The following is an 18,525-nucleotide window of genomic DNA, read 5'->3' on the forward strand; positions in this document are numbered from 1 at the left end:
TAAGCTTTTGTGAGCTACAGCTCACTTCATAAAAAGCATAATTTCTCCCACTGGTAAAAACATGGTCAGTATGTAGCACCGAAAATGCACAAGTCTGAGCTCATGCACAAGTTTACAGAGAGTATAACCTAACCCAGCTAAAGAACAGTACTTAAGAAAAGACTTGAGAGACTGCACTACAATTATGTGCATAATGTTTCTGACAGCAGTATAACAAAATAGTGTGGGGAAAAGACTTCTGATAGTAGAAAGCTCTTTAATCCGGCAGACATAGGTATAACAAGATCCAATGGCTGGAAGCTGAAGCTGGACAAATTCAGACTAAAAATAACAGTTTTAAAAATGTGAGGATAATTAACCATTGAAACAACTTATCTAGGGATGTAATGGGTCTCTATCACTTGAGGTCTTTAAATCAAGATTGATTCTCTTTCTAAAATTTATGTTCTAGCTGAACCAGGAGTTATGTGCTTGATGCAGGAATCACTAAGTGAAATTCTATTCCATAAAAATTCCTGTCTTATGCAAGTAGTCAGGCTAGATGATGATAATGATCCTCTCTAACCTGAACATCTATGAATTTTTGGGGCAGGGTATGTTTTTTATTTTATGTTTGTACAGTGAAGGCTCCTGACAATACAAATAAATAGTGAAACCAGGTTGTAATATGCATACACATGTCCTATGATAAAGATATACCTAAAAGACTTGGATGTATCATAAGGATAAAGGCCAGAACCACTGGTGTTCAGCAAATGAGAAATATAGGCATTCCTCAGCAATCAGACTGTGTGTGTGTGAATATAAGAAAATGAGTACTTGTGGCACTTAGAGACTAACAAATTTATTTGAGCATAAGCTTTCGTGAGCTACAGCTCACTTGAGCTCACGAAAGCTTATGCTCAAATAAATTTGTTAGTCTCTAAGGTGCCACAAGTACTCCTTTTCTTTTTGTGAATACAGACTAACAGGGCTGCTACTCTGAAACCTGTGTGAATATAGTAAACACATATGAAAATATGAACTTTTTTTGCATCTTAAAGTAAATAATTTTATTCACATTTTTATTTAGAGCCTACTTGGAAGGTAAAATGTATCCTTTAGTATTTAAAAATAATATATTTAAAATAGGAAATAAAATTTCTTCCCTGTCATCTTTGGTTTCTTCTTGATATCCAGCTTGAGATGAAGCTGCATCAGTTACAAAGACTCAGTGAACACACAGTTGAAATAAAACATGTGGTATACGACCTGTGTATCACAAGCTTTAGAGTCCTGTGGCCTCCAGAATTATTTTTTCTGAAGAAACTAGAGAAGGAAAATTGCAGAGAAAAATAAAGCTTGAAGATCATTCTCATTGACATCAAGGCAGTTATAACTGGAGTGGAAAACATTTATATCCCAATATACTCAACACTACAGTAATAGCTATTGATCTCCTGGAACAGAATAAGGGATATTTAAAATTATCTTGATTCAAGTGGTTCTGGGAATCTCCTCTTCTTTGCTGACCCAAGCACTGTCTGACACCACATCCCCAGTTGCCTGCCCTTCTTTCTCTCTCTCTCCCCCTCACTCTCTATTTTATTTTACACTTTACTTTATTCTCTCTCCTTAGCTTCTTCTCCTCCATCTCTACTTTTTCCATCTCTCCTTCCACCACTTCCTTTTCTATCTGTGTGATTGATATGGTACATAGACAAGATACATGTAAAAATAATCAGAATTCATGGACTGTAGCATACAGTGCATTCTTGTGCCTACTGCAGGGAAAGAGACATACAACAGCTTTGCAATCTGACTGGCAGATAAATTCTACTTTCAAAGTAATAAAAGCTTAAGTGACCTGTCTCTGGCTGAAATATATTAGCCTCTGGAGCATTCAGAATTCTAACGTGGAATCTTTTGAAGGTACAAAAATGGTCACCCTTTAATGAGTGCTCTAGCAGGGACTGAAAAGACAAGCCTGCCAAGGAAGATATGCATTCATTCTTTACTACTTTTACCTAATTAATGAAATTCTGTTAATCCCTCAGTGAGGTGACATGTCAGAATGTAAAGTTTTGGTCTATTATAAGGATACTTAGGGCTTTACAAACACATATTATAAAGACAAAAAGATTTATGTTTGCAGAGTCCTAAGTATCATTATTATATTTCATATTGTCTTGATCAATGTAAAGTTCTCAGGGGGCTGGCCTGCTCCCTGCAATGCATAGTACAGCATCACACATTCAACGACACAGTTCCTTAAAGGTCTCGTAGGCACGGAATTGTATAAATGTGTACCTGTGCAGGACGCTCCCCCGCCCCCCGTCTTTAATTACAAACATGCTCTGGGTAGACCTAGCCTTATCCTTAATGCATTTGTGCTGATCATGTGAATTTCCTAGCACCATTTCCCCGGGGCTCAGAGACACAAAGCACAGTATACACAACCACCCGCTACCCCACCCAAACACACTTTTCTTTCAGTCCGGGCACCAGAAACGTCACGAACCCAGATTTCTGTAACTTTGCGCTGAAGTACCCTCGCCGTGATGAAGCTCCCAGCATCCAGCTGGCCCGCAAGTGGACTCAGGGCACCTTCGCTCAGCAGAAAGATCGGCAACGTTTTTGTCTCTCCCAAGGCTCACGCTCCCCTCCCCGAAGCACGAGAAGGCCCCCATGCACTTTTCCCATCGCCCACCAGCAGGACACCTGCTTCCTAGGCCAGTTTGCCAAAGGGCTAAAAGGGAAGCAAGACACGTATCAGCGGCGAACTGCCTGGGTTAATTCCTGATGCGGGGCTGCGGGCTGGTTGGGGGGGGGGTGTGTGTAAGGAGGGGGGGGGGGCGGTGACGACGACGACGACGACGACTCCCTCTTCCCACTTTCCCACCCTCGGCTCCAGCCGGTAGTGGTGCATCGAGACGCTGCTTCCAGGAGCTGTCCATGAGCTCAATCAGCGGCCCAGCCTCCTCGCCGGCGGGCGGGCTGCTCTGGGTGAGGGCCGCTCGCACAATCCACACGCGGGCTGGGGCAGGCTGGGGTGCGCGGCTGCCGCAGAAGCCGCCCCGCCGCGGAGCCCGAGCGGAGGCACCGCCGCTGACTTTCACGGGCAAGGTCATGCAGTGACCGGCTTCCAGCCCTTCCCACCCAGCGCTGCCGGGCGCGCCGGGGGCCTGGGCTGGCTGGGACGCCGCTGTGCTCTGCGGGGGCCGCTCGGGGCTGCGGCCAGGGGAGGCGAGACGCGGGGCTCTGGGGCGATCTGAGCTCCCTCCTCCTGCCCTCGGCGCTGTCAGAGGAGAGGCCGGGAGGCGGCCGCGGCGGTCGCAGGCGGACGCCGGGCAGCAGGGCCGGGGAGAGCAAAGTGACAGCGAGAAGGAGCCCAGGAGCAGGAAGATGGCTGCCCCCACCTCCCCCGGCCCGGGAGGCGGGTCCTCTCCCCCCGCCAGCCAGGCACGCATTCGCCAGGTGGGTGCACCCTGGAGAGGGCACATAGCTTGGGACTGACACACACAGCGCTTCACAGCACCCACTGCATGGCGCTGCCCCACACTGCCTCGCTACACGCACTGCATGGCACTGCCTCACGATGCACTGCATGGCACTAACACACACTGCCACACAGCCACACAACACTGACTGCATGGCACTGCAACACAGTGCCTCTGAACGCACTGCATGGCATTGGCACAACCACACATTGTAATAACCGCCTGGCGCACACTGACTTGGTGCTGCACAATACACACATTGCAAGGCACTGGCACACAACACAGTCTGCGTGGAATGCTTAACGCAGAGTAATGTGTGCTCCCCATACAAAACAAATACACCCTCACTTCACCCTGACACCATGTGTCACACATAGCAGTCACACGTCTGACACAGAGAGCACTGAAACAATGACACTAAACAGATGACACTAAACACTACGTGTGTTAAAACATCACAGACCCACCCAAAGCCTGACTCATTCATCTCACACACAAAACACTGCACATGAGAAACACCACATAACCTGGAAGAGTCAAATACCAGGACATTGTATGACAGACCAACACCACTTGTCTCTTTCTCTCTCTCTCTCACAGACACATAGTTTATCATTGTATTCTAGAGGAATGCGGGTTTCTCTTTGCACTGTGCCATATAAGAGGGGCTGAAGCCATCCGGGTGTCTAAGAGCTGTGTGGTGTATGCTTGTGATCTGCAGACGCACTGATGACAGGAAGGGTAGCACAGAGGCGGTATGTCAATGTGAGTAGGCAATGTGAGTGTGATCTTTCTTGGCTGTGTTATTATTGTCATGCTCTGATGGGACACGAGGATGGCAAGGGTGTCTCTGACACAGGAGGAGGCAGGCTGAAGATGAAGTTTGGAGTTTTCCTGGGTTATTGGCTCAGCTAGGATTGGGCTCCTGTGAGGATAGGAGATGGCAAGTTTTTTTCTCTGTTGATGATCAGAGCTGCAGTTGTTGGGAAGGGGTGGGGGTGGGTGGAGGGGAAATTCAATGTAAACTTGGAAAAGTTATGATAACATCTAGAAATGCTCTCAAGTGTTATGCTCACCTTTGGTTTACATCCCTTTCCACATCAGGATCTCCAAGGGTTCATGGTCTGATTCATGTAAGTGGTAGTATTACAAGGACTCTCAGTTTCTTTTCCCTTCATTCCACTTGTTTGGCAACTCAGTGAAACATCAAGGGGTTATAGATCTACCTGTTTGTAACCTAATTAAGTTCTGGTGACTATGCTGTACTGGGTCTTTCTTTTTGACTGCCATCTTGCTCCCTCTGTCTGTTGCTTCTGTTGATTTTGACATACTGTGTCAAGGGCAAAGATAAGATAGCTATACTGTTGAAATCTAATAAATATGTTCTCCAGTGACATGCACTAAATTGTCTAAAATGAATTCAATTGTAGAAAGCAAGACCCTATGTTGTGATGATGCTCACTTTGTAATGTGCTACCACCCTGTTAAAAAAAAAAGAGAAAAAAGAGAGAGAGAGATCTGATAACAATGTTCCTATATAATGTCTCTAAACAAAATTCACTGTTGCAATGATTGTATATTGCTGATATTTACATGGCAAGGATTTTGTAAACATGTTAATACTTCCTAAATAAATATATAGACAGTAGGACCCTAGTTGCTACTGAATTACATTAAAATTATGACAAAAAACACATGGGCCTTTCCCATCAGTGTGTACCAATAATGTAGAACCCCTCCCAACTGAGTTAGATGATGTCATTTTATGAACATTGATGGTGAGGGATCCAAAAACCAAGGTATCACTGAGTTTTAACAACGGCAGAAGGACTGAAAGGTAAAGCACTGAAAAAAAACAGTTAATTATTAATCTATTGACACATCTCTCCTTACCTCTTCACATTCTAATATAAATATACAAACAAGACTATTTCAAATACTATGTAGGTGTGCATGTGTAATACATGCATGTATATTAAATATAATATCATATGTATATATACAAACTTGTGTATGCACACATATTGAATTATATCAGAATGCCAAGAGATTAATACAAAGTTACATTAAAACAATTTGAATAACAGTAGCTATGCATTCACCAATATTTTAGGGTGTGTTACTATTGTGGGTGAGACATGTTTATTGAAGCACATGAATACAATTCCTAATGAATATAATGCAGCAATTTCCAGGTTATTGTTCCATCTCCTGTTTTTTGTAACACTGTTGCACCTCTTTGCAAAAAAGAGCTGTAAATTGTAGTGACTGGTGCATTAATTTACATTTTGAATTTTGAAATAGTTTTTTAGAGTTATTTGTCATTCTCCACCTGGCCTGGTCTTCATCCACTCAAGTAGAACAGAAATACTGCCAACTTCTGACTGCAGGGAATTGCAGTGATTCTGTTCTGCAAGTGTTTTTGAACATGCTAGAAATAGAATAGATAATAATGGGCGTGTCCAGCTAAGGTCTGAAATGTTTAGTTTGCTTTTTATATTAGGACTTCAAAAGTAGCATGATTAAAATGGTAAAATTAGTAAATTAAAAACTGTTCAAAAAAGGATTCTTGGTAAGTAATCAGATTAGTGTGCCACACATGTAAATTCTTCTTTGTATCTTCTGTTGACAAAGTAGTCATAGTGTTTATGGGGAAATCTCATCTTTTGGAGTTCAGATAACCCTTCAGAAGTTTGGATGATTATCTGAACTAGTCAAATCTATTATGTATTGAAAGGTCAGGCTGGAAATCTTGGGTAACAAGGCTTTTGTGTGAGATTTCAAGACACATTTGCTTCTGGCCCCAGCTGGAAATACCACAAGAACAGTCTTTTTTTCAAGTATTTTGGCACTTCCTGTTCCTTCCCAGCTGGAAACTGAACATGAGGAAGAAAGTATCCAGGCTTTAATAGTTCAGTCTGAGTTTGATTCTTGACGTGAGCAAACTGAATAGGGGACTTTCCTGAATTCATTTGACCCTCTCCACAGAGTGAAATCAGCAAAGACTTGGAGTATTAGAACAAAAAGAAGTAACAGTAAAGAAATAGCAAGGACCTGACCTTGTGGAAATCAGGTTCCAAACCTAAACACTAGGAATCTTTGAGAAATCAGGCCATAGAGAAAATTGTAGCTTGTTTGCTTATAATTTATTCAGTATGTTTATTTGAACCAGATATGCAGAATCATCCCTTGTAGTGACTCAGAGCCGCTATGGCGACTCACCTCAATAGAAATTTGATTTGATCCTCCCGCACATTTCAAGCCTTTGGTGCATTTCTTAGATCTATGGTAAGAATCTAAGTCATGAATATGACTTGAATATTATGTTTCCAGTTATTTATTTTTAATAGCAAACAGTTGGGGGTTGCTGTTGCCACAGCCCATAGAGGGAAGGGAAAAAGAGAAGCCATTCTAGAACCAGTGAGTTGTTCTCTACATGGTAATATTAAAAACACAGAGACAATATTGCATTCCATCCAAAAGAAAAGTGAGATGTTACATACTGGGGAAGTGGGACAAATACCATAGGCTTCACTGGGCTGTTACGTGTGCTCAAGTGGCTAGTGGCAGGGCTGGCCTTACCATGAGGCGAACTGAGGCGGCTGCCTCAGGTGCCAGACTGTGGCGTGGCGCCACTAGGACCCAGAGTGTAGAAAATTGTGTCTGCTGCTGGTGCATATGTATTCTCTCTTCTCTAGATGCACAGAGATGGTGGAGTGCTGTGGTGGAGGAAGGAGGGCACAAGAGACATAACAGGCAGGCAAGAGAAAAGGTGAGAGGGAATAACAGAAAGCAGCAGGAGCTGAAGGGAGAGAGAGGAGGAGGAACCTCTTACATACCTCTCTAGCACCCCCAGGAGCCTGAACTGCTTAACACCAGCTTCTCAGGGAGCTTCCTGTTTTCCTGCTGCTTCCCTGAACTCCCTTGAGGAGAACAGTCAGTCAACTGAAGTAGTAGGAGCCAGTTAGACCCTTAAGACACTGATATCTTCTCTCACTCAGGCCCTGCTCCTAACCTGCTTATTTGTCCCCTTCAACGGAGTGTAGAGAGCCACTATAGCTTGCACAGAACAGCAGTCATGAGTGAAAGAAGAAAACGCCCCTCTGGGGCAGCATTCAGAAAAAGCAAGCAAGCAAAGGAAGCTTTTCTATCTGAGCAGGAAGGAGCTCTCCCGAGCTGCACAGACACAAATGTATGATGGCGAGCCTTCCGGCCCCAGTGAGGATGTGAGTGGTGAGGAGATGCCTGATCTTCCAGTTAGTCAGAATGCAGGTGACCTAGCAGCTACTGCAGCATCCATATCTCCATCTCAAATGCATGTAACCATGCACATTCCTGAAGAAAAGTGTAGATTAGAGAAGAGTGTGGTGGAAGCGCAAGAAACAGCTGCTGCTGAGTTTACTTCCTTAAGTCTATGACGTGGACCCACTTGAGCGGTAGCCTGAGGGACTTCCTCGTACTGCATGGGCCATAGCAAATGAAAAACTTCATGTTCCCTGAAGACAATGAAGATAGAAGTTTCCATCCAACACATTACTGGAGTGAAATCCCCAATGGTGACAAAGTGGAGAGGCCATGGCTTATGTACTCAAAAACTCAGAATGCTGCATACTGTTTTTGTTGCAAACTCTTCCAATCTAATGTTCCAGCCACATTGGGTTCTACAGGAACAAAGGACTGGAAAAATCTGGCTAGAAATCTGGCATGCCATGAGAAGAATCTTCAGAAAGCATTCCATAGATGAAAAGAGCTTGAGATGAGACTATGGTTAAAGGCCACCATAGATGATCAGCATCAAGAGAAGATTGCATCAGAATCTCTTTACTGGCAAAATGTTCTGAAAAGGCTCATTGCCATTGTGAGAATGCTTGCTACCCAAAACCTAGCACTGCGTGGCACTTCAGATCAGCTATATGTGCCAAACAATGGAAACTTCCTTAAAATTGTGGAGCTGATGGCTGAGTTTGATGCTGTACTCCACGAGCATCTAAGAAGAGTCACCACCCAAGAAATGTACACACACCACTACCTTGGAAAAACAAATCAAAATGAGATCATACAGCTACTGGCAACAAAAGTCAAACAGAAGATTGTGATAGATCTGAAGTCAGCAAGATATTACTCTGTTTTTCTGGATTGCACACCTGACATCAGCCATATGGAACAAATGACTTTAATGGTGTGTTTTGTAACAACAACAGAACCTAGTGAAAATGTCCCTGCAATGGTGACTGTCAGAGAGCATTTTCTAGAATTTATTGACATTGATGATACTACAGGAGCTGGTATGACAAATGTGCTTCTTAAAAAGCTGGAAGATAAAGGAATTGCGATAGCTGACATGAGAGGTCAGGGCTATGATAATGGTGCCAACATGAGAGGAAAGAACAGAAGAGTGCAGACATGGATCCGAGAGTTTAAACCCTTGAGCTTTTTTTGTCCCATGCAGTTCTCATTCATTGAACTTGGCAGTCAGTGATGCAGCATCAGCTTCTAGTGAGACTGCTGAATTTTTTAATGTAATTCAAAGCATCTATGTATTTTTCTCTGCATCAACTCATCGATGGCAAATTTTGAAGCAACATCTGGAACATCCTCTCTGACACTGAAACCACTGAGTGCCACACGATGGGAAAGTCGAGTGGAGGTGATAAAGTCTATCAAACACCAAATCTGGAAGATAGATGATGCCATAGTTGCCATTATGGAGGATAATGCTATGACAGGAAGTGTTTGTGGGAGAACAATGGCAGAGGGAAATGGAATCACCAGAAACATACATAACTTCAAATTTCTGTGTGGCTTAGTGTTGTGGCATGACATACTGTTTGAAATAAATGTTGTGAGCAAGAGACTTCAAGGTGTTGTCCTTGATATATCTGGAGCAATGGAACAACTGGACAAAGCAAAGTCATACCTACAGTCTTACTGGTCAGATAAGGGATTTCAAAACGTTCTGAAGAGTGCACAGAAGTTGGCAGAAGAACTTGACACTGAGGCTATTTTCCCACCCATTCAAGAGTCACCGAAGAAGAAGCCATTTTGATTACGAGGCATGGGATAATCCCCTAAGAGACCCCAAACAACAATTCAAAGTTGAATTCTTTAACCTGGTGCTAGGTTGTGCAATATAGTCAGTTGAAGAACGTTTCATGCAGCTCAAGGAACATAGCAGTATATTTGGGAAGTTGTATGATATTCCCAAACTCCTCACTGTACCTTAAGAAGACCTACACCAGCAAGGCAGGGCACTAGAGACAGTGTTGACTCATGATGATATGTGCGATATTGATGTGAGTGATTTAGGTGATGAAAGCCCTTTCATGATACATTTCATCAGGATCAACTCCAAAGGCTGTTCTGGAATATATGTGCACAAATAAGATGACCACTTTCTTTCCAAATGCTTTTGTTGCTCTGCGCATACTTCCAACACTTCCTGTAACAGTTGCCAGTGGAGAACGCAGCTTCAAGCTCCAAGCTGAAGTTAATAAAAACACATCTACGCTCCACAGTGACACAGGAGAGACTTTTTGCCTTGCAACCATCTCAATAGACCATGAGCTGGCCCAGACTTTGGACTTTCAGGAAGCAGTTCAAATCTTTGCAACCAAGAAGGCACGGAAAGCACCACTTTGATTATTCAAACAGATAAAAATGCCAGTGTTTACTAAGCAGACAAGAAAAGTTACATTTGCTGTTCAGGTGTTTGAAAGTGAAGTGTTACTTAAAATTTTTGAATAAGGCATTTTAAGTTGTTAGTTCTCCTTTATTGGGGTAGGTAGCAGAGCAGTACCATGAGAGGAGTAGAACAGGAAGAAGGCAGAATTGAGACCTTTCAAAGTTTTGGCCCAAGTGAGGGAGCATGGGGGTGTCATTTGAGCTCCCCACCTCAGGTGCCAAAATGTGGGCTGGCCCTGGCTAGTGGAGTATTCCATGTGTGTAGGAGGATCTTCTAACGTAAATTCCAGTACCATACCCCCTTCCTGACCATTGTCAAAGGGGCATGTCTAGGGTAAAAGGAGTAAGTGGTTGGGGCATCTGTATACCCTTGCTGTCCTTGGTTACCAGAATGGCTCCTGGGGGTCAGAAGCAACCAAAGGGAAAGGAAAGTAGTCTTCAGACTGTAGCAGAAGTAACTACTAACTAGTCAGTTATATATTTAATGACAAATTATTTTTCTGTGCATATCTTTATTTTACTATTTTAGAAAGTGTTATTACCATGATTTACAATGTTACCTAGCAGTCAGTTTGTTAGCTGCCACAGTTTCATGTATCGCCATTAGGGGTCTGATGGATTATTTTTACTTTCAAATCAAGTACTTTTTAGTATTCTGAATTAGTTTTTCATTCAGGTATTTATTCTGCAATGAACATGAGACAGCGACACAACATTCTGAATTAATATGTAGGGATGAATAATGAAAGAAGTGTTTGATGGCTACAAGTGCCTTACATGCTTAATATGCATTTTGTCTACTGTGTGTTTAGAATTATTTTAATTACACTTAGAAAGGAGCCACTCAGCAGTCATGCTTCTGATCTTTGGATATGAGTTTGGTATTTGTTATTTGGACTTTTACTAGGCTGCAATGAAACAGCATCCATACAATGCAGTGGATGCCCTTCACAAACATTTAATAGTACATGTACAAAGATATAAGCCCCAAGATGAAATCAAATAACCCAAATATAGCTAAAATTATTGACTCTCCTTATGCAACCACTACCAGAGTCCCACTCCACCACATCTCTCACAGCTCCTTATGAGGAAGGGAGAAGAGAGGCCTTGCAGCATGGCAATAAACTCAGGATGTTACAAACCAAATGAGTATATTAACAAGAAGCCATTATGTTGATTACATTTTGATGCACTTATGTTATCACAATAACACTTATGATTATTGGGCCACATCCTGAAATCACTCTACATGCAAACCTCCTACTGACTTGAGGCACTGAACTCTATGAGAGTCTTTCAGTTGATTTTAATGATCTTTGGATCAGGCTCCTGAACTGGAGTTATATTTCTGAAATGCTTTCCAGATTGAGTGCATTATTTGCACTTGCTAGCTATGACCCTGATTCAGCAGGGCATGTGCTATTCCTTAAGTATGTGAGTCATCCCATTGAAGTTTTTTTTAAAGGCCCTGCATCCTAATGTCAGTGGTATTTATCATATAAAGCTTAAGAAATTACTGAATGTTAAACAAAGCTATTGCAAATGACACCATTTCAGAGTGCAGTGTTTTGGAATATATTGGGGGGTGTTGTCACTCACACTTCGGATTCTGCAAGTTGGTTTCAAAAATTTTTCTTCTGATTTTCACTGCTTATTTTAGGGGCTATCTCCTCAGGAGAAAAAAACCCCTATAAAATCTAGATAAATATAACATTTCTCATGCACATCTTAATTGTATTTTCACACTTGTCTTCAGCACACCTGACATTTGGTGAACACAGGGCAATGTGAAAATACTTTAAGTACTTTATGACCAAGATGTTGAACTCGTCCTGTGGCGTATCCACATTTAGAAGGCCCCTTCTACAGATCTCCTACTACCTTTGCAGAAGATGGGTCAGCTACCTCCTTGTCCCAGATCCTATGAAAGCTTTCCCTGGCTCTGGACTCCACACAGGTGTCAGAACAGGCACACTATCTGCATTGTCCCCTATAGCAACCTGAGCCCCCACATTGTAAAACCACCCTTTAAAGTCCTGATCTAGCTGAGTATTTTGTCATGTGCATATCTTTAGCCACAAGTAGTCCCATGACTTCAGTGGAACTCCTCAGGTGCTTAAATTAAAGTTTGCTGGATCAGAGCCTAAATGATGGGTTCTGAAACAGAAGTTGTCTACACAAGCAGGAAGTCAGAGGAATTATCCAAAAGTACTAAGGAGGGCCACAGATCATATTAAAATTCAGTTAAGGCTGGAATTTAAGGCTTTAAATTTACTGCTCTTGGAGGATGCCAGATTGACAGCCCTGGGAAGATTGAGGAGGAGAGTCCTCTGTGATTTTTGGATTAAAATGTTTTGAATGAAGAGAAAAAAATGGGAAACAGCTCTTCCTTAGTATCTTCCAGGATCTGTTCATCATCCATAAGAAGTGCAGACTGCCTAATACGTTCGCAGGAAAAAAATATGATTTGTAGTGCAATTTAAATTTAAGGGAGAAAAGTGGAGTGCTCAGATTTGAGCTGTCTATAAATTTAAAAAGAAACTACTATCAATACCAGAGCATGAAAATACGATCAGACATCCCTTTAAATGGCACTGTTTAACTTTTATTCAGGAGACCAAAGAATAATCTTGGGTAAAATTGGTGGAACATCCTCTTATCAGTGTTGCTGATTCTCTGGAGCACTGAAATTGTAGCTAGTGACTTTTGCTGCATTCCAGAGGTGAAAATGAAAACAAAACTGAAGCAAGAAGCAAAGGTGTCAGGATGTATTATATAGTGTGAAAAGAAAAGGAGTACTTGTGGCACCTTAGAGACTAACAAATTTATTTGAGCATAAGCTCTCGTGAGCTACAGCTCACTTCATTCAATTCATTGAATGAAGTGAGCTGTAGCTCACGAGAGCTTATGCTCAAATAAATTTGTTAGTCTCTAAGGTGCCTCAAGTACTCCTTTTCTTTTTGCGAATACAGACTAACACGGCTGCTACTCTGAAACCTGACATATAGTGTGAGAAATTCAGCATGCAGGTGAGAGAGAGATGACAACATGATCAGCAATAGCAATGAAGTCAGTATTAGAGGTGGTGAGGAAGTAGTTTTCCCATTCAATGAAAATGTTCACAATTACAAAGATTTTTCCATTCCATATCAGGATTAACCCAAGACCTTTCAAAATATTTCATTAAAAACAGAGAGAAAGAGTCCCCAGAGTACTCACCTGGGATGTGAGAGAACTAGGTTCAAGTTGCTGCTCCAAATGAGGCAGAGCAGGGGTTTGTACATCTCAGGTGAATGCCCTAACTTCTGGGGTGGGTCTCTGTGTCTCATTTTGACCAAAAATTCTATACTGGACATGAGAAACCTTCCTGACAAAAGTGTCATCAGTTCCTATGAAAAGTTTTGGTTTTGACAAAAAAAGGTTTTGGAAAAAAAAATTGCAACTAGCTCTAGTGAGTAGGCACACAGAGTAAATACACCACCTAGGAATGTGGGAGCCAATCATCAGTAAGAAAATCAGGTTAGCAGCAGTGACTGAGTAATCTGAAATCCTTCTGATCAGAAAACCTCTCTATGTTCTTCCTTCTTTTTCAACTGTCTTCATTTTGATATCTGTAGGGTTTTTTAACATTCATATTTTTAAATTTACTGCTCTTGGTGGATGCCAGATTGACAGCCCTGGAGGATGGCATTCTCTCTCTACAGAACAGGTACAGTCAGGCAGTAACTGAGAAAACTTCGTTACACTGCTATGCCACTTTGCTTCGTCCCTGGAGGGGTTCAGTTCTGAGAGTGAGAATAGATGAGAGTTCATGGTGACTCTTCTGGGGCAGCCAGCGGGGGGGCCAAAGAGTATTAGTGGGTTTTGTGATGTGTTAACTGGTCTGAAATTACTAGACACATTTCCCATAGGGAACAAACAGCAAACATACAACACACACTTTGCTTCTCTACAAAAGAAAAAGGACACTAAACTATCTAAACTACTGCATGCCACAAGGGGCCACAACAGTGGTTCCCTTAACCCACCCAGCAATATTGTTAATCTATCCAACTATACTCTTAGCCCAGGAGAAGAATCTGTCCTATCTCGGGGCCTCTCCTTTTGCCCCTCCACCCCCACGAACGTGATACAGTTCTGTGGTGACCTAGAATCCTATTTTCGACATCTCCGACTCAAGGAATATATCCAACACACCTCTGAACAACATACTAACCCACAGAGACCTTCATACCAATGCTACAAAAAGAAGGATTCTAGGTGGACTCCTCCTGAAGGTCGAAACAACAGACTCCCTCCTCAGGCTCTATGCTACCAGCACTCCCAGCTATCTTTGAGACACCACTGACTTCCTAAGGAAACTACAATCCATCGGTGATCTTCCTAAAAACACCATCCTAGCCACTATGGATGTAGAAGCCCTCTACACCAACATTCCTCTCAAAGATGGACTACAACCATCAGGAACAGTATCCCCGATAATGTCACGGCTAACTTGGTGGCTGAAGTTTGTGACTTTGTCCTCACCCATAACTATTTCACATTTGGGGACAATGTATACCTTCAAATCAGTGACACTGCATGGCCCCACAGTATGCCAACATTTTTATGGCTGACTTAGAACAACGCTTCCTTAGCTTCCTTAGCTCTCGTCCCCTAATGCCCCTACTCTACTTGCGCTACATTGATGACATCTTCATCATCTGGACCCATGGAAAAGAAGCCCTTGAGGAATTCCACCATGATTTCAACAATTTCCATCCCACCATCAACCTCAGCCTGGACCAGTCCACACAAGAGATCCACTTCCTGGACACTACGGTGCTAATAAGCGATGGTCACATAAATACCACCCTATACCGGAAACCTACTGACCGTTATTCCTACCTACATGCCTCTAGCTTTCATCCAGATCACACCATACGATCCATTGTCTACAGCCAAGCTCTACGATATAACTGCATTTGCTCCAACCCCTCAGACAGAGACAAACACCTACAAGATCTCTATCATGCATCCTTAAAACTACAATACCCACCTGCTGAAGTGAAGAAACAGATTGACAGAGCCAGAAGAGTACCCAGAAGTCACCTACTATAGAACAGGCCCAACAAAGAAAATAACAGAACGCCACTAGCCATCACCTTCAGCCCCCAACTAAAACCTCTCCAACGCATCATCAAGGATCTACAACCTATCCTGAAGGATGACCCATCACTCTCACAGATCTTGGGAGACAGGCCAGTCCTTGCTTACAGACAGCCTCCCAACCTGAAGCAAATACTCACCAGCAACCACACACCACACAACAGAACCACTAATCAGGAACCAGAGTAGCATCCGTGTTAGTCTGCATTCACAAAAAAGAAAAGGAGTACTTGTGGCACCTTAGAGACTAACAAATTTATTTGAGCATAAGCTACAGCTCACGAAAACTTATGCTCAAATAAATTTGTTAGTCTCTAAGGTGCCACAAGTACTCCTTTTCTTTTTAACCCAGGAACCTATCCTTGCAACAAAGCCCGTTGCCAACTCTGTCCACATATCTATTCAGGGGACACCATCATAGGGCCTAATCACATCAGCCACGCTATCAGAGGCTTGTTCACCTGTACATCTACCAATGTGATATATGCCATCATGTGCCAGCAATGCCCCTCTGCAATGTACATTGGTCATACTGGACAGTCTCTACGTAAAAGAATAAATGGACATAAATCAGACGTCAAGAATTATAACATTCAAAAACCAGTCGGAGAACACTTCAGTCTCTCCGGTCACTCAATTACAGACTTGAGAGTGGCTATCCTTCAACAAAAAAACTTCAAAAACAGACTCCAACGAGAGACTGCTGAATTGGAATTAATTTGAAAACTGGATAAAATTAACTTAGGCTTGAATAGAGACTGGGAGTGGATGGATCTTTACACAAAGTAAAATTATTTCCTCATGTTATTTCCCCACCCCGCCTCCGCTCCCCACTGTTCCTCAGATGTTCTTGTTAACTGCTGGAAATGGCCCACCTTGATTATCACCACAAAAAGTTTTTCCTCCCTCCCCCCCCCCCGCTGGTAATAGCTCATCTTAAGTGATCACTCTCCTTACAGTGTGTATGATAAAACCCATTGTTTCATGTTCTCTGTATGTGTGTATATACATCTCCTCACTGTATTTTCCATGGAATGCATCCGATGAAGTGAGCTGTAGCTCACGAATGCTTATGCTGAAATAAATTTGTTAGTCTCTAAGGTGCCACAAGTACTCCTTTTCTTTTTGCGAATACAGACTAACACGGCTGCTACTCTGAAACCAGCAATCATATGGTAACAGTGCTTGTTCACTACTGAACTGGGCTGGATTTAAACCTGTGATCCAGAGGTGGAAGATTCTTTAATCCATTAACAGTGTCCTAATTTCCTTCTTACTTACATTTTTTTGGTGCAAGTATTTTACTGTATTAAGGAAAAGAACTGCATCTATTTATTAGAAGTTAGCCTAGTTGCAAAATTTGGATCCAGGTCTAGCTTCCCTCCCTTCCACCCAGACTTTGAGAATGTTATTTTTTTAGGGATTCAGCTGAGGCCAATCTCAGCCTTTGCTCTAACTTTAGATGCAGACATGTGGAATTTTGGACTAGTTTAAAAAAAATATTGTGCAGAACCCTATTATGATGTACATCCAAGGGATCAAACTCAGCCTAGACCTGTGCTGGCTACTAATAGCATAGACCTTTACCATGGCCTGCTGTAGCCAAAGATCCACTGAGAGGAGGTTGCACTGGTATAAAGTGGTCACAACCTCTTCTTTGCTAAAGACTCCACAGGTTGCCAGGATAGTTGCATAACACATCCCAGGAAACCATATTATGTGCAGAAGCAATTCATTTCCTAGCACTCTGGGTGTTTGTTTGGCTCCAGTCACAGATTAAAGCAGCCTACTTCAGGTGGAACATCCTGAGGTAAGGCAGCAGCAACACCTGTGGCCTCCCAGGGGTGAGCCCTGTCAGGTGCATGGGGGATCAAATGGTGGAGAGAGTTGTAATTTGCGCCTGCTTGTTCCAGTTTACATGAATTTTGGCCAAAGGGGACAGAATTAAGGTGAAGGTTGTGTGGCTATAATTGCCACTTTAATGATATGTTAACTGTTGTTGTTTGTATATGATAAAATACTATCCACAGACATACTTGAATATATTCATATTGAGAATAATACTGAAAAGTTGAAGATGATAAATAAATAATCCAGTTGAATAAAGCCTCTTTAGAAAAGTCAGGGAAAGATTCAAAGACAATCACCAGAATATTTACATTAACTGATATATTATATGATTTACCATGTGATCTTTATAAATAAACCCTTTTCATGTTTCATTTAATCATGAACAGAGATGGACCCAAACAAAGTTTCCAGTTCTAAACACTTTATCAGCATCCAGAGTTTTGCTTTAATCTTATCTTTAATTTTGACCTTTTAAAGCTATTAAAAAAGTAAAAGTAGTGACATATGAGCTTAAGCAGCACAACATTAAACAAAGAGAATGTCTGCAGAAATGAACAAATATGCATTCGCGATTTCAGTAAACCACATGTGATTTATTGGGAAAAATGCATGCCAATACAGAATCTCTATTCAGCATTTTAAAATAATCAAACATAATGGATAGTGAAACTGTTTGTATAATAGGTGTAAGGTATAATAGGAAAAGGTGATTATAGTTAATGCATAAATAAATTAGTGTAAATAACTACATTAAAAATATTATTCAAGTTTCAAAGTTAAACACTCAAAAATTAGGAGATATATTTAAAGGTGCCCATGCAATCTTAATTCTAACCCTTTCTGTGTCTCTTCCATGCACTTAATGAGGAAGCACTCCTATGGAAAAAATAGCATTCGATCATGTAATTAATGACTATCATAATATACAGTAACACTCTTTAGAATGTTCATGTTCAGTGTTACTATTTTGGCATACTGCCAATATATTTAAGGCAATGGTGATTTTCAAACGTTTATAATTCAACCAGACCTAAACAGAATTTCATAGGACAAATAAAAGGCACACCCCTAGCCCAAGGGCTTTGTCTCTGCCAAGCTTCAAAGTCTTGCAGCAAACGAGATGTTAAAACTTCTAAAGAAAAAGGTTGCAAAGATTCTTTATAATGGAAGGCGATAGGCAACCTAGCTATGGAGGGCACTATCAGCTCTCCTTATATTGTATATAAAAATACAGGGCGTATTGTATAGACACAAATGTGTACACTATATACTATCAGAAAACAATTTTTTCTTGGATGAAGGCCCAGATCTTCAAAGGGATTTAGATGCTTGACTCCGATTGATAAAAAAGAAAATGGGCATT

At 41.8% G+C, this 18,525-nt stretch overlaps 1 protein-coding gene across 1 annotated transcript in view; it reads left to right on the forward strand.

Annotated features, from left to right (window-relative positions):
* Positions 1–1,045: 1,045 nt before the first annotated feature.
* ANK2 (ankyrin 2) overlaps positions 1,046–18,525 on the forward strand; it is a 581,571-nt gene continuing 564,091 nt past the window's right edge. Inside the window, exon 1 of the mRNA XM_043512995.1 lies at positions 1,046–3,456. Within this exon, the coding sequence (XP_043368930.1) occupies positions 3,385–3,456 (72 nt within the window). The 5' untranslated portion in view covers positions 1,046–3,384. The remainder of the gene's footprint in view (positions 3,457–18,525) is intronic.

Source organism: Dermochelys coriacea, chromosome 4, assembly GCF_009764565.3.
Source record: "Dermochelys coriacea isolate rDerCor1 chromosome 4, rDerCor1.pri.v4, whole genome shotgun sequence".
Taxonomy (NCBI): domain Eukaryota; kingdom Metazoa; phylum Chordata; order Testudines; family Dermochelyidae; genus Dermochelys; species Dermochelys coriacea.